The following is a 16,039-nucleotide window of genomic DNA, read 5'->3' on the forward strand; positions in this document are numbered from 1 at the left end:
TCTTATATCCCCCCCTTTCCTTCCATTTCATTGCTTCAGTGATTAAGAACTTTGCTATAACATGATGAGAAGCAAAAGATCCTTCCGGGTAACTGTGAAGCCACTACTTCATGTTGTTGATAGCCTATATACATAATTAAAACATTTCACAAATATTTCACCAGTTACCTGATGACTTTTTTTTATACATAGTAACCAGTTTCATTTGGAAATCCCCAGGCTAACAATTTCTACCACTAGATTGCTAATATCTCAATTATTCTAAATTAAAAAACACCCACATGCTTCCCTGCACTAATGTATATAAAGTAGCCTCAATATCATCTGATTTAGGCTACTCCAATTTAACAGCTTCAAGTTCTTCAATTAGTATCAGTAATCTACTTTGAAAACTATCTATCAATTTTAAGTTTTAAGTGATCTAGGGAGAAAAAGCTTCTAATCTATCTGCATTAGCATTACTAATATCCAGAGGAGTTCTAAAGGTGCATCAAGTGCTTATTACTAGTAACAATTAAAGTAATTGAAACAGGCTGTTGTGTCAAAAATGAAAGAACAGCCTAGCTTACACCTTAAACTGCTACTTCTCCCTTCCTGGCAAATGCTATGTTTAAAATCAACCATGCCCAGCTGTGTTCCCACTATAATCAACATCTGACTTTCCCACACCTGAAGCAGTTCTGGTGCTTATTGCTGGAGAGACTGGGGCATCCTGTTTAAAATATTGACGCTCACCAAAAACTTCCAGGGTCTCATAAGCCCAACACTATGTCATTATAGGGCTTTTCTGGGATCAGTTCACAACTGATCAGAGCTTGTTATTGCTGTAAGTAATAACATCAGTTATCTCAGATGAGAGCACACCCATGCTTGCTGTTCTGTTGTTTATTCTCCAACACCTGATGCACCAGTCAGAACAAGAGCTGTCACAGACCTAAGTGCCAAAGTCCATTTTCACGGGGAAGAAAATAAGGAAGGAGCAAGTAACACTAAGTCTGACAATTAGTTCAGAGCATAGGTCGGAATCTGGCAGTACGTTTGACATAACTTCTACCGACCTTAGGTGGCACAGATGAATGAACAAATATCAGTATCTGCTGACTCAAAGCAAAAAGCAGCAGCAATTTTTCTGCAACAATTGCATTTGTGTCACAGTAAAAAAATGTGAGTCAGGCACATATTAAGCCGCTGAGAGGTGGGGAAGAGGGAAGGCAGAGATGAGAATTTTACTAAAAGGAACTATGGCTGGAAGACCAACGCATTTAGTGAGAAAGCAAAAGCAAACAGACCCATGTTTCACCCTGCACACAAACACCAGCATGAAATCTTGGTGAGTGATCTCCAGTCATCCACATGGTAATTTGAATAATTATCTTGCATACTTAGTTACAGCTGCAGCAATATGGATAAAATCTCTCAAATCTGGAAAGTCATATTTTAAATCCACACAGCATCACTCTTTGTTTAAACCAGTACACACTCTTCTCATAGGTGGATCCTTCTTTAAGAAATTTGTGGAAGGCATACAGTCTCCCTCAGCCGCACGTGGGGAGACACAGCAGAATTCCAAAGTGGGAACATATGGAGCGAGGCAGCACAGACACAGCATGCATCTGCCTGAAGCTAGTCACAAAGAAAACCCTGAGAAGAAAGGTAGAGTTAAAGGCCCTCTCCCATAAGTAGATTACCTGCTCTTTCTTTCAATCTGAGCAGTGGAGAAAGACTTCCATATGCAAAACTAACATCAAAAAATAGACTGGCCCATAAAGCTAACCTGAACAAATTATTACCCTCATACTAGCACCTTCCAGGAAGAGAAGAACTCAAGTTCTGTTTCAAAAACCTTGAACAGTTGCCAGAGGAGGAACCAGGGCCCCAGCTGAGGCGGCAACAATTACGAATGAGATCGAAAGCCCCAGGGACCTTTGAAAGAATGCAGGCTTCACTCACACAATGCCGACCACATCTGGGTACAAACAGAATATAAAGTCAGGATAGACAGGCACATACTGTGAGCTCCTAATATCACACTGTGGCCAACAGGGATTGCTCTTATGATTTATAAACCGAAATGAAGTGAGTTTACTTCTGTATGTGGCAATGGCGTTTATATATGGTTCACAAATTCCTTAGGGCATTCAAGAAAGCAAAAGAAGAGGGAGAAAACTGCTTCTAAGAGGTCGATAAAAGGTATGCAAGATAAGCCAGCTGTTAGGAGTTGGCTTAGATTTGCTATGCAGGGGTCTGCACATTCAACAGCAAGCTGTTACAGGTTTGCAGATAAAATCAGTATTGAAAACACTTGGTATATAGCACTGACATGCTTGATAATGAAACTCTGCACACATTTGGGATGTCTGCATTTTACAAAGCAATACCAAAAAACTAAAAAGGATGTGGTAGAAAGAAGCTACATACTACTCCAAGAGAAAAAGTGTTTTACACTGAGAATCTTACAGGATTCTATGGCTTCATTCTTTGAAATACTGTGTGTGAGGTAAGGCATTACAGCACATGTATGCCTTCACAGGGAGAAACTATCAGTTATTAGAGGCCTCTTTAACATAGCACCAGAAAACTCCCAACAAACCAGTTGTTGAAACCTGAAGGCAAATTAAAAATACAGCATCTTTCCATCCCACACCCTTCTTTATAGTTGGCTTGTTTAATTAAAAATTGCCAGAGAAGTAGTACATCTTCATATTTTGACATCAAGTCTGGCTGATCTTCCTTAATGTTATGTCTGAGTCAAATGCATATTGTTAGTACATACAATTCAGGAAACTGGGTGAAATAAATGCCTAGAATGCACAGAAACCCAGACTAGATAGATTTGATTTTAAACTATGGATATGAAAATTCAAGCCCCAGCAGTTCAGTAAGCTCACAATAAGCTTGAGGGGCTAGATGAGAGTTGGAAAGACGTATCAGCTGCCTTAAATATTCATGGCAAATGAGTTTTCAAAAACATATATAAATGATACTTTTTGGATGCTTTTTAAATTTGTATTCAAGATCTCAACTTTATAACACTTTTCAAAGCCCCAAGTATATGATTTTAACTCAATAGCTTAGTAACAAAAGCTGAAATTCTCATTGACCACTTGAATTTACAAGCTATCCCTTTAGACATTTTTTCAATTCACTTCATATGTAGAAAACTTATATACAATGTTAAGTGAAGATGAAATTCAAGGCTACAGAAACAGAGCAGAGGAGACTTTGGAAAACATACAAAGTTTAGGTGACACAGTCCAGCTGCTGATAGAAAATAAGCTGATCCACAGCTCATAGAAGGAGACTTTGGGGTTGAGGTGTATTTTTCCACAAAGATGGTATCAATAAATGGGACAGGAGATGGCAGGGATTAGAAGAGAGACTGCTTAGTACTGCTCGACACTGTTTTGAAGGGCAGACATAAAAAGGTGCTACTGAGGGTAGATGGGTTAGACTGGATGATCTAAAATTTGAGTAGACACTACTTACCTGACTTCTAGAAAAGCCACTGAGTAGCAATATATACCACCTGCCCCGGGATTAAAATTATTCAATAACTTTGAAAAAGAAATCCAAAGAAACAGTATCTACCAGATAGGTCTTTCCTTGCTCAGTATGCCACACCAATTATCTGGGCGTAGCATATTATCCCTTCCCAATAATTTAATAAACTACCTGCACCACAGATAGCAATCATGCCTGAACAGTATCAAAATCCCAAAGCTGAAATGAATAAACAAGGACTCATCTTTCTCCGCTTTTTCAACAGGAAAAGAGTGAAAATAACCACTCCCTTCTACAATGCCTCATCCTCCTTAGCCTTTTCTACACAATCCCCCTCTTGCAGATGAGGGTCTACACATAGCTGAGGACTAACAAGCAGAGGTTTGTTACACAGACCTTTCTTTACTGTCTACACCCATATTCTGCTTCCTTAATCACATTTGTGAGTGCTCTACATGGACACCAAGGCTTAAACCAGGCCTTAGACAAGCAAGCTGCTTTATCTGCAGAAAGCTATCTGAACAGCTACCCATATGCTATCAGACTTAACTGCTTTGCCGAACAAGGTAAGTCACTAGATACACAGGCTCAGACTATCCGACACCAATATATGCTTCCGCAAACCTCAGGCCAAGTCTCTTCCCAAAGCTCCCTAAGAATATAGGGCAAAATTCCTCCAGTTATATATACATATATACACACACACACACATATATATATATATATATATCCTTCTCTCCCTCCCTCCCTTACAGTGGAGCAGTTTATTGCCAAAACAAGACTTCATGTGGTGTAAACGCTCTGAAACTTTTTGTGAGGACATAGGAATGTCATGTCTAACATCATACCACTTCTACCTCCTCTGGAGGCCAGAAATACAGCTGGCACATAACGATTTTGAAAGCATCAGAAAAATCCTGCTAAAATAATGAGGAAAAGAGACAAGTAAAGCATCAAAAGACCAGATAGATTTCTTTGTTTGAATACATATACATTGCATAGGTGATTTTTTTTGGCATCATACAGACCAAACTATACATTTTGGTTTTCTTTTACAAAACAAACAAAAAGCATTCTTTCTTGGAGACAAGAGAAATAGGTCTTTCCCCACAGAGCTTAGGTCAGTCGAGGTGTTTAAAATCATACAAATCACAGTGAGGAAATAAGGTCCTGCAGGTAATTTCAGCAACACTCTTTTCAGAGTAAGGGTTTCTTCCTTCCGTTTTATTTACTAAGCCTCACTCTGGCTAACACCTGCCAGTCTATCTCCTCAACACCACATCAGTCTTAGGAAATAACCAATAGCCAAGATGAACTCAGACTGCTCTGGGCTCCCTGGCTTCCATCATTCTAAGATTTTTGTGATGGCAGAATGCAAAAAACAAAAACAAAAAAAACCCCTTTATCTGAAGAAATTCCCATGCAAAAAACAACCCCCAAAACAATGCAAAAAAGACCTTTAACCTGAACGACTTCAAGTAGCTTGATGGGTGGAAGTGCTATTGCTTCATTGCCACTTTAAAGACCTTTCTGCACCCTCAGCATGACCATCGGGTATCTCTTGCCATTGCTTACCCTTGTGATTCTGTTGTCTGCCTGTCTCTTTCTCAGCACTTGTGGAAAGCTTCTTCTTGCAAGTCTAACTCAAGATTAAGCAGCCCTTCTGATTCTTTCTAGCAGCAGGCTATCTTCTGTCTTTACAGAAACAGCAGAATTCTTCATCAAGACTGCACATTAGCTTTAAATCAGCAGCTACACTGATAATTTTACCTGTGAAATCACAGATCAGATTTTATACAATTTTTCCTAAGGCATTTATTTAGCAACAACCAAAAAAAATTAAACGGAAAAATAAAATACCCTCCACATTCCTCCTCTTTATTCATTGCTCAGAGACAAGGATCATTGGTTGCAAGAAGAATTCAGTGGGAACAAGGCAAAGTCTCTAGTAAAAATTTTTGTTTTAAAACCACCCTAACCCACCCCCAGCCTCTTTAACAGAAGTAACTTCTCAAAACATGGAACACATGAGCATGTTTGAAAGTTCACAATGCAGAAAAGAGGGACATAGCCAAAGACTCCCTTACACTAGTCAAAAATACAGCTATTCCACCCTACATGTGAACACAGTCATCTTTCTTCCCCTTTTCCTTTCTGTTTCCATCTACCCTACAAGAAAATCAATACATAAAGAACATTAGCAGCAGCTTTATGATAGGCAATGATGCTTTTGGACATCAGTCTGTGATAAGATCGTTGATTCTCTCTTTCTTTAAAATACATCCTAGCATGAACTCTTCATATCCGCTGTCGATACCTCAGCATGATCCACACTGCTGCCACAGCAAGCACCAGGCCTGGCACAAGAATGGCTGCTAGAGGAAGCCCACCTGGTTCTCCATCACCTCGATGACTCGCCGGGCCATTTTGTGGCTGCAGCTACAAGGGAAGAAAAGTATTTGTGTGAGAGAGCCCACTGCAGGAGAACCCCCAAACCCATGTCAGGACCAGGTGGTACTGTAAGGACATGCAAGATGGTTCCTTCAGCTACCTGTGCACTCTACACATGGGAGGGTTAGAATGGCTTTCCTGAGCTGCGCTTTACTACGGGGTACCCTTTCACTACAAGTCATCCTCACCTTTCTCTACCACTTCATGAACTAGTCACAAGGTAAAGAGTTCAACACCTGGGGCAGGTTAGGTCTCATGAAGCAGAAGCAATCTATACACATACCCAGACATCCCTGGGTGCACTTCCCATCATACTATTTTCTGGTGTCATTCCCAACAAGAGGGCATCACTAATCCCATCCATTTTTCTTACTTGCTCTGTGCAGTGGTCCAGATTTACTCTTCCATTAAGAGAGTAGAAGAGGGGCCCCATCCCACCTCCCCACACCAACATGCTTCAGGTTGATCACTGTCCTTTATCAACTTCAATGCTGGCCAGACACGTCCAAACAACAAGAATGCATTAAGGATTTCTCTCCTTCTATATCCAAATGGTGCCAGTATTTTTAAACTGCAGCAGCACACATTTCCTTTGTGCTGGGCTGCAAATGCTTCTCAGCACTAGTATGAGGTGATGACCTCTGAAACAAGGGAATTTTGTCTCTCAGAAAAAAATGGAGAACTTGAGACTTTGCCTTCACAGACAAATCCTTGCCTCTGAGAAAGAACAACTGTGAGAAAATACATCATATTCTTAGCAGGAAAACAAAGACCTGGGGACTCCTCCAAACTCACCTTTTCACTGATACTGTTACAACTGAGTAACACAAGAGAGGGATACAACTCATGGTCAGTTAGAGGGAGTTACAGTTCAAACAAAATCTTTATATGTAGAATTTATACTGAGGGCCTTAACTGGGTATTTTTCTGACTTGTAAAATACACATCCATCAGCCACAGGAACCAGTCTAAACTAAGCTAGGAACACCCTAAAAAATGGGTAAAACATACCCTGCGCTGAATTTTCAGAGACACATCATAGCCTGCATTCCGGAACAGTTCCACAGCATCCTTGTGCCGTAAATCTTTCAAGTCTCTGCCATTGACCTAGTGAAAAAAAGAAAAAGGAGAACCAGGGTAAAAAGCAAATTTTTTATGATGCAAGGTAACATAGAAAGAAAGAGACAAAATTCTTCCTCTTACAAAGTTCTGCATTTAGTGCACAAAACTATAATCGGCAAGATACAGATTCATCCACTGATATTATAGATGTATTTGTGCTGAAAGATAACATGAGAACTTTCAAGCCAAGAAACAGAGGTGCTGAGAACACTACCTAGGAGCAAAACCTAAGACGACAGTTGTATCAATAGCAGCTTCTTATGTTATTGCTTTACTGGAAAAAATAACTGTGACATCTAAAGGAAAATAAAAGTAGCTAGAGCAAAATTATTGTTAGAGTAAAGTAATACCTTTTCCACATTTTACCTTCTACTGGTCTACTTTTGAAACCTTATTTCTGTTTGAGTGTTGTAAATAAACATTTAAAAGGATTCTAAGATACAAAAAGACTTACATGCACACTTGACATCCACTTAGATGTGTTAGGATTTTCTTTCATTTTAAATAATATCTCACAGCAGAGGGTCTATATCTCCTTGATTTCACTTGCTAACTCCTGATACTCATGCTAATTTTTCTCTTTCATCACTATTACTCCTAATTGTATCCCCTCACATCACACCCTGTTCCACCCTTCTCTTGATATTTAAAACTGCCCAAATACATTACACATGAATATTAAATTGTCAAGAAAAGATACAAAGTTTTTCTGCAGTTCTAGTATCATTCAGAGTAATCAGAGATTTAGTATCATTCTCTCGATCAGTAAGAGGCTCAACTAGCACAAGACACTATTTATTTATAGAGGCTAAAAACACAATTTTATTTTAGACTTGCCTATTAAGAAGTACAAAATGATCATGTATCAGATAAAGAGAGGCTACTTCTTCACTCTATCATGTTTTTAAGTATATTGTCTTGTATGCTTGCTAACAGCCAACAGAAAAGAAACTGGGGGACTGTAGCTCAGTCACCTTAAAACATTTTTCTGCAAGGAAAACTACGTCATTTGCAATTAAGTAATTTATGGCCTAAAAGTTCAGATCCTCCTGAACCAAAGATCAATAGTCACTGACTATCATGCAAATAAATAGAAACTTAGAGGTAGAAGACCAATTCCTGTATTTCCATGTTTGTAAATGACAATCCAATGAGAGCAAGAAAAGGTCTGATGAATCCTAAAGCCTCTGGGAGGCAAGTCACAGACGAAATACAAATGCAGCACCAAGTAATGCTTCTGAGAACAAATCAAGATGGCAGATGAGATGGGCCCTTGTGTAGAGGCCTCAATTTCCTGGTACTCAAAGCTCTGCCCATAACCTCAAGGCAGGTCCTCCACTTAGTTTCCTGAGGATCACCTAATTGCATTCATGCACTCTGATGGCAAACCCGCATCTCTCATCATGTCACTCAAAGCACTTCATCATGATCAAAGCACTTCAAGAATACAGCAAAGCGACAGAACAAAGGGCTTACCGCTAAAATTTTATCTCCTTCTTGTAATCGGCCATCAAGGTAAGCTGCCCCATCCTTTTTGATCCGGCTGACATAGATGCTGCTGTCATTGGAAATGTACTGCTGATCTGTCCCACCAACAATGTTGAAGCCCAGCCCTAAGGTAAGCCAAAGACAAAGCTGATGAGAAATAACTCAAAGCTTAAGACACTCTTGCCGTTGTGAGGGGCTGCACCGTACACTCCCATTCTCCTGTCTTCTCATCTATATCAAACTCATAGCACACAAATCTGCATCATCCTTTCCAGTCATCACTGCCTAGAGAAGTTTGTCTCATCATACTGTTCTTCAAAGCAGAGGAGAGACCTGGACACGTTAGGGGCCACAGCTCCATTCCGTAAGGTATCTATGAGCTGTTGCCCAGGGGGTGTTGGGGAATACTGAGGGCAAGCTAACATTTCTGAAAAGTTTATTCAGCCTTCGGCAGGAATAACCCTCTTCAGTACTGTGTGAAAGGAAAAGAAAGCATTTTGCATTTCACAGCAGACTTCTGTAAATCATTACTTTTGAGCAACCAGGAATCATGCCTCACAAGACCCTCATGAGTTGGGACAGAGTTAGGAAAGGCAGGGGGCATCAGACCCTTTCTGCAAATGAGCGAACAGACAGGTGGAGCTGTGCTACCAGTGAGGGCTCCTACAGCTCCAAGCGCTCCATTTCCACATCTAAGGAGCTGAAGCTGCCATTCTTCACCTCTGAGAAGGAGATTAGCTCAAATTTAATTTAATTACTTTGTTCTGCTCCAGGAATCCAAAACATGTCAGGAAATAAATACAAAGTTCTTGGATTTGAGACAAAACAAGAAGAAATACACATATATTAAACAGAACTAAGGTCTACTTCGTGTTTCTTTGCATTGCTCTTTTAAGTAAGCCTTGATTACAGACCTCTAAGCGAAACCAGCTGCTGGATTTAAGAGCAGTTAAAGGTACCTCTTTGAAATGCATGTACACCAATGCACGCAGCATGGGGACCATGCAGGAGGAGCTGGAGATCTGTGTGCAATCGCAGGCCCATGATCTCATTGCAATCACAGAGACATGGTGGGATAGCTCACATGACTGGAATGCTGCCATGGATGGCTATGTGCTTTTTAGGAAAGACAGGCCAGGAAGGCGAGGTGGTGGAGTTGCTCTTTATGTGAGAGAGCAACTGGAATGCATCGAGCTTTGCCTAGATGGGGAGGAGGAAGAGGCAGTTGAGAGCTTCTGGGTGAAGATCAAAGGGCAGGCCAACATGGGGGACACTATTGTGGGTGTCTACTACAGGCCACCTGACCAGGAAGAGAAAGTTGATGAGGCCTTCTATAGACAGCTGGAGGTAGCCTCACGATCACAGGCCCTGGTTCTCATGGGGGACTTCAACCACCCTGACATCTGCTGGAGGGACTACACAGCAAGGCACAAACAGTCCAGGAGGCTCCTCCAATGCATTGATGAGAACTTCTTGTCACAAATGGTGGAGGAGCCTACGAGGAAGGATGTCCTGCTGGACCTTGTCCTTACCAACAGAGATGGACTGGTTAGAGATGTGAAGGTTGGGGGTAGCCTTGGCTGCAGTGACCACGAGATGGTGGAGTTCAGGATCCTGCAGGAAAGAAGTAAGGTAACAAGCAGGATTGCAACCCTGGACTTCAGGAGAGCGGACTTCGGGCTCTTCAGAGACCTTATCGGTGGAGTCTCATGGGTTAAGGCCTGAGAAGGAAGGGGGATCCAGGAAAGCTGGCTAGTATTCAAACATCACTTCCTCCAAGCTCAAGAGCAGTACATCCCTATGAGTAAGAAGTGCAGAAAAAGGGGCAGGAGACCTGCATGTGTGAGCAAGGAGCTCTTGGCCAAATTCAGACAGAAGACAAAAATACACAGAATGTGGAAGAGGGGACAGGCTACTTGGGAGAATTACAGGAATGCAGTCAGAGTATGCAGAGATGCGGCGAGGAAGGCTAAGGCCCAGTTGGAATTGAGTCTGGCAAGGGATGTCAAGGACAACAGGAAGAGCTTCTTCAACTACATCAGCAGCAAGAGGAGGACTAAGGAAAATGTGGGCCCGCTACTGAATGGGGCGGGGGCCCTGGTGACAAGGGATACAGAGAAGGCAGAATTACTGAATGCCTTCTTTGCTTCAGACTTCACTGCTAAGGGCAGCCCTCAAGAATCCCAGAACCTGGATGTGAGGGAGAAAGTCTGGAGAAGGGAAGACTTTCCTATGGTTGAGAAGGATAGGATTAGAGACCTTCTGGGCAGGCTAGACATCCACAAATCCATGGGCCCGGATGGGATGCACCCATGGGTACTGAGGGAGCTGGCAGATGTTGTTGCCAGGCTGCTCTCCATCATCTTTGAAAAGTCATGGAGAGGTGCCTGAGGACTGGAAGAAAACCAATGTCATTCCAGTCTTCAAAAAGGGCAAGAAGGAGGACCCAGGCAACTACAGGCTGGTCAGCCTCACCTCCATCCCTGGAGAGGTGATGGAACAGCTCATTCTGGATGTCATCTCCAGACATATGGAGGAAAAGAAGGTGATCAGGATTAGCCAGCATGGATTCACCAAGGGGAAATCATGCATAACCAATCTGATAGCTTTCTATGATGGAATGACTGGCTGGGTAGATGAGGGCAGAGCAATGGACATTTTGTACCTTGACTTCAGTAAGGCTTTTGACACTGTCTCCCAAAACATCCTCCTAGATAAGCTCAGGAAGTGTGGGTTAAACGAGTGGACAGTGAAGTGGATTAAGAACTGTCTGAAAGGCAGAGCTCAGAGGGTCGTCATCAGTGGCGTGGAGTCTAGTTGGAGGCCTGTGGCTAGGGGCATCCCCCCGGGCTCAGTACTGGGTCCCATCCTGTTCAACTTCTTCATCAGTGACCTGGCTGAGGGGACAGAGTGCCTCCTCAGCAAGTTTGCTGAGGATACCAAGCTGGGAGGAGTGGCTGATACACCAGAGGGCTGTGCTGCCATTCAGAGAGGCCTGGAGAGTTGGGTGGAGAGGAACCTCCTGAGGTTAACAAGGGCAAGTGCAGAGTCCTGCACCTAGGGAAAAATAACCCTAGGCACCAGGACAAGCTGGAGGCTGACCTGCTGGAGAGCAGCTCTGCAGAGAAGGGCCTGGGAGAGCTGGTGGATGACAAGTTAACCATGAGCCAGCAATGTGCCCTTGTGGCTAAGAAAGCCAATGATCTCCAGGGGTGCATTAGGAAGAGTGTTGCCAGCAGGTCGAGGGAGGTGATCCTGCCACTCTGTTCAGCCCTGCTGAGGCCTCATCTCGAGTACAGCATCCAGTTGTGGGCTCCCCAGTACAAGAGAGCCATGGAGCTACTGGAGAGAGTCCAGTGTGGGGCTATGATCAGAGGGCTGGAGCACCTGCCCTATGAGGAACAGCTGCGAGAGCTGGGCCTCTTCAGCCTGGGGAAGAGAAGACTGAGGGGGGATCTTATCAATGTGTACAAGTACCTGAAGGGAGGGTGTCAAGGGAATGGGGACAAACTCTTTTCAGTTGCCCCATGTGACAGGACTAGAGGCAATGGGCACAAACTGAACCACAGGAAGTTCTGCCTGAACGTGAGGAGCAATTTCTTCACCGTGAGAGTGACAGAGCACTGAACCAGGTTGCCCAGAAAGGTTGTGGAGTCTCCTTCTCTGGAGATCTTCAAGGCCCGCCTGGATGCAACCCTGTCTAACATGCTCTAGGTGGTCCTGTTGAGCCGGGGGATTGGACTAGATGATCTCCAGAGGTCCCTTCCAACCTTACTGATTCTATGATTAAGACTCCTTGCTTCTTCAAAATCTAGAAGAACAAATTGAATGCAAAAGTCTGGAAAAATACATGTTACAAGACCACATTCCCTATAGCGCATGTAGCCAAACTTCTGTGTAAATAATAACACATGATAAGGGATAGGAATGATTCACTAACAAGAAGCTTGTGGCAAAATAAAAAAAGGGAAAAGTCAAGGAAAAAGAAATATGTCAAAGAAACAAAGAAAGTAAATGGAGAAAACTTTTTTCTGATATACACTAGGCATCCAAAACCTATTGCCAGGTACAGCTGAAGGCAAATTCTCCCCACATTTGGCGAGGCTGATTTATTTATTTTCTCTCTCTGCCTCTCCTCTCTGGGTTGGGACTAAAAACTCAGGGAAGACAAGTTGTAAATGAAAGAGTAAAACCACCTTGCACCTGCTGGAAAGTAGCTTCTTAAATTGGTCACAGGATACCAAAGGATATACAGGATGAGATATGGTGTTTTAAGTGTGCATATACTGGCTGGGAAGCAAAGAAATATTAACAGCAATCTTGCCACATCTGTCCTTCCTCCCCCAGCCCCCCACTCCTTGGCAGCTCCAGACAAATCAGGAAAAAGATGGAAGGGGTGACAGGCTGAAGAAACACTGACATTTTAGCTGGACTAAATCTGTTCTAAAGAGGGACATCTGTACATGTTAATAGACACTTTGTTAAGAATTAAAAACTAAAAAACAGAAGAAAGAAGGTTCCACAAACCTAAAACGATTTGCCACGAGGCCAACAACCTGGGGACAGAAGGATCAATACTACAGAAAATTTGAGGGTTAAGCAACATCTGGCTCTTTAAGAAAGAGCTAGGAAAAAGGAATCCCTGTTTCAGGGCAGACCGATTCTCTCTCAATTCATACATCTAACAACAATATGCATACATACATATTTTGCAAGTTTTCACTAGTGAGAGAGAAAAGAAATCAAAAGTCACTGTTTCCATCAGCAGAGGCAATATGAGGCAGGAACAGATATTTGACAAAAAGAGGCAGTAGCTCACGCTAGGCCAAATTAAGTATTCACAGCATTTGCTGCAGGGCTTTTTCACTGCGTCTTTCCCCCAGCACTTAAACAAATTTCCAGTCTGGCTAAAAATACCTTCCCTGCCGCTCCCCCAACTCTTCTGCTATTCTCTTCCTCCCAGCTCACGTAATCATAGCAAAGGACATGGCAGAACTACAAATAAACACAGCAAGGGGGAGAAGAGAAGCACCTGGCATTAAAGTCCTCATCTACAAGTGACCAGAAGTGCAATGACAGTCTCTAAAAGCGGGCTTTGGGGTAGCCTTCCACCTCTGCCCTGGCACAACAGACCTGAAACCAACTCCGTTATAAATACAGTTAAAGGATCATGATTTGCAGGGTTAGAAAAAGGGCTATATAATAATACAAACCTGAAATTCAAACTACAGTCCTTTAGTTTTCCATAAAATAGGGGGTTTCAGCCTACTTTACAGAAGGAAATTTTAAAAAGAGACACACGCAAAACTGTTTTGTGACTGTAAGCGTATCGCCCCGTTCAGCAAACTTCTGCTAGGGATGTTTGATCCTAAACGTTCTAGACAGTCACAAACATGGCCAAAATTTGGATGAGGGAATTATGGCATTGCACTGTGCTTTACAGAGAGTGGCGTCCTGTTCCTTCAACATAAATTATTACCAAGTAATTCATGTGAAAAATGCTTCAAGACCACACGGAGCCACGGGGGCCTTCAGCCCAACTGATTACCACATAGCTAGAAAGCTGGTGCTAGAAAATACACGGCCCATCTTAAAAACGGGATGAACGCTGCTCAGGGGAACCAGACTTGACTTCCAGTTGCCCCAGCAACGACCTCCGACACCTTCGTCCCCCCTCAAAACTCCAGGCCAAAGCGCTCCCAAGCGCAGGGAAACGAAACGCTCCCAGTCGCGACGGGCTTCGCGCCGCGCGCGGCTCCCGCGGGCCAAGGCGTTCGCCCCAGCTCCGGCTCGCGACGGCGGCCCGAGGCGCCCGCGCGGCTCCGCGAGGCCAGGCGAGGCGGCGAGGCGGCCTTGGCCTTGGCCTTGGCGTTGCGGCGGCGGCCGCCGCCAGGGCCAGGACGGAGCCCCGCGGGCCGCCGAGAGGCCGGAGGCCGCCCGGAGACGGGGCGCCCGCGCAGGCGGCCGGGCTGGCGGCTCCCCGCTCGGGGCGGAGGCCTCCCGCGCCGAGGCTCAGCCCCGGCTCCGGACCCGCGGCGCGGCGGAGCCGGCATTTTGGCCCAGGCTTGCACGTTTGACGACAACGCGCAGCACTTCTGACAGCGCGATTTTAATGACGTTCTGTAAAAACACCAGAACAAACCCCGGTCGGACGTGCCCCAGACCTCCCCCCCAAAACACCACGAAGCCCTCTCCAACGATGCAGCAGAGACGCGCGTGCAGTCACCTCGGCTACGTTTTTAAGAGGTTTTCCCTAATCCGGGTGCCCCGCACAGCCCAGCACCGGCCGCTCCCCCGGGGGCGGCGGGAGCTCCAGGCACCGCGCCGCGCCGCGCCGGGCCGGGCCGGGCCGCCGCCGGGAAGCGCCCGGGCCCGGGGACGGGGACGGGACGGGACGGGACGGGACGGGACGGGGCGCGGGGCCCGAGCAGCGGGCGGAGGCGGCCTGGCGCCGCCGCGCCGCCCCCGCCGTACCTGAGGGCCCCCGCGTGAGGCTGATCACCTCCTCCGCCAGGCCGCCGCCGCCCGCCACGCTGCCGTTCATGCTGCAGCGCGGCCCCGCTCGGCTCGGCCCGGCCCCGCTCGGCCCGGCCCGGCCCCGCTCCCCCCGCCGCCGCCGCCGCCGCGCCGCGGGGCGCTGGGAGTTGTAGTTCGCGCCGCGCCGCCGCCGGCTGCTGCCGCCTCCTGGCGCCGCCCGGCGCTGCTGGGGCCGCGGGGAGTCCTCGGGCCGAGCGGCCGCGGCATAAAGTAACCGAAAAAATAACTGAATAGACAAATAAACGGGAAATTTTTCTCTCTCGCGATTTAGTTAAAATTGCAAGAGAGGCGACAGGGGCAAATAAAGGCAGGAAACAGCGAGTAGGCCCCGGTGGCATTTAATCCCCTAAGAGCTGTTTGCTTTTTCTGCAAATAGGTTTTTCTTTTCTTTTTCTCTCTTTTTTTTTAAACACAGCGCGGTATAATGTCTATTACACCGCATTCGTTCCGTGTATTGCAGCAAGGAATATCAGTCTTTTCGATCGGTTCAGTCCAAGGTTGTGCGCGCTCCGAGATTCCCGAGCTCAGCAGCGAGAGGCCCCGGCGGGTGCTCCGGGTTACCGAAAGATGGTGCCACTTGCCTTAATGCTGCACCTCTAATGCTTAAGGCTATAAAAACGGTGAAAACACCTGCCCAGGCAGGCAGAGACTGACATCTGGGTTCCCACTATACCTGCAATGACAAGCAGAACTGTGACTTCTGCGTCTCAGGAGGACTTCTCAAACCATTAAGCACAAGTTTTTTCACCTGTTTCAGTCCAGTTTGCCCAGCGATGTGGTCCTGGAGTACCTACCCACTGGACACCCATATTGCAGTCCTCATCGTCTTCAGAAATATTTGGGTTTTGATAGTGGTGAAGAGCACTGTAAAATAAAACAGTGCTCCGATCTGCTGATCGGAGATGACTGCATTAGTAAAAGGTTCTATAAAAGTCTTTAG

At 45.2% G+C, this 16,039-nt stretch overlaps 1 protein-coding gene across 1 annotated transcript; it reads right to left on the reverse strand.

The window, feature by feature from the left end:
• Positions 1 to 4,447: 4,447 nt before the first annotated feature.
• SYNJ2BP (synaptojanin 2 binding protein) lies at positions 4,448 to 15,161 on the reverse strand. The gene is made up of 4 exons (XM_062577418.1): positions 15,037 to 15,161; positions 8,551 to 8,687; positions 6,964 to 7,059; positions 4,448 to 5,940 (listed from the first exon to the last, which is right to left on the reverse strand). The coding sequence occupies exons 1-4, from the start codon at positions 15,104 to 15,106 to the stop codon at positions 5,800 to 5,802; spliced, it is 444 nt and encodes a 147-aa protein (XP_062433402.1). The 5' UTR covers positions 15,107 to 15,161; the 3' UTR covers positions 4,448 to 5,799.
• Positions 15,162 to 16,039: the final 878 nt, after the last annotated feature.

This window comes from Rhea pennata, chromosome 5 (assembly GCF_028389875.1).
Source record: "Rhea pennata isolate bPtePen1 chromosome 5, bPtePen1.pri, whole genome shotgun sequence".
NCBI lineage: Eukaryota > Metazoa > Chordata > Aves > Rheiformes > Rheidae > Rhea > Rhea pennata.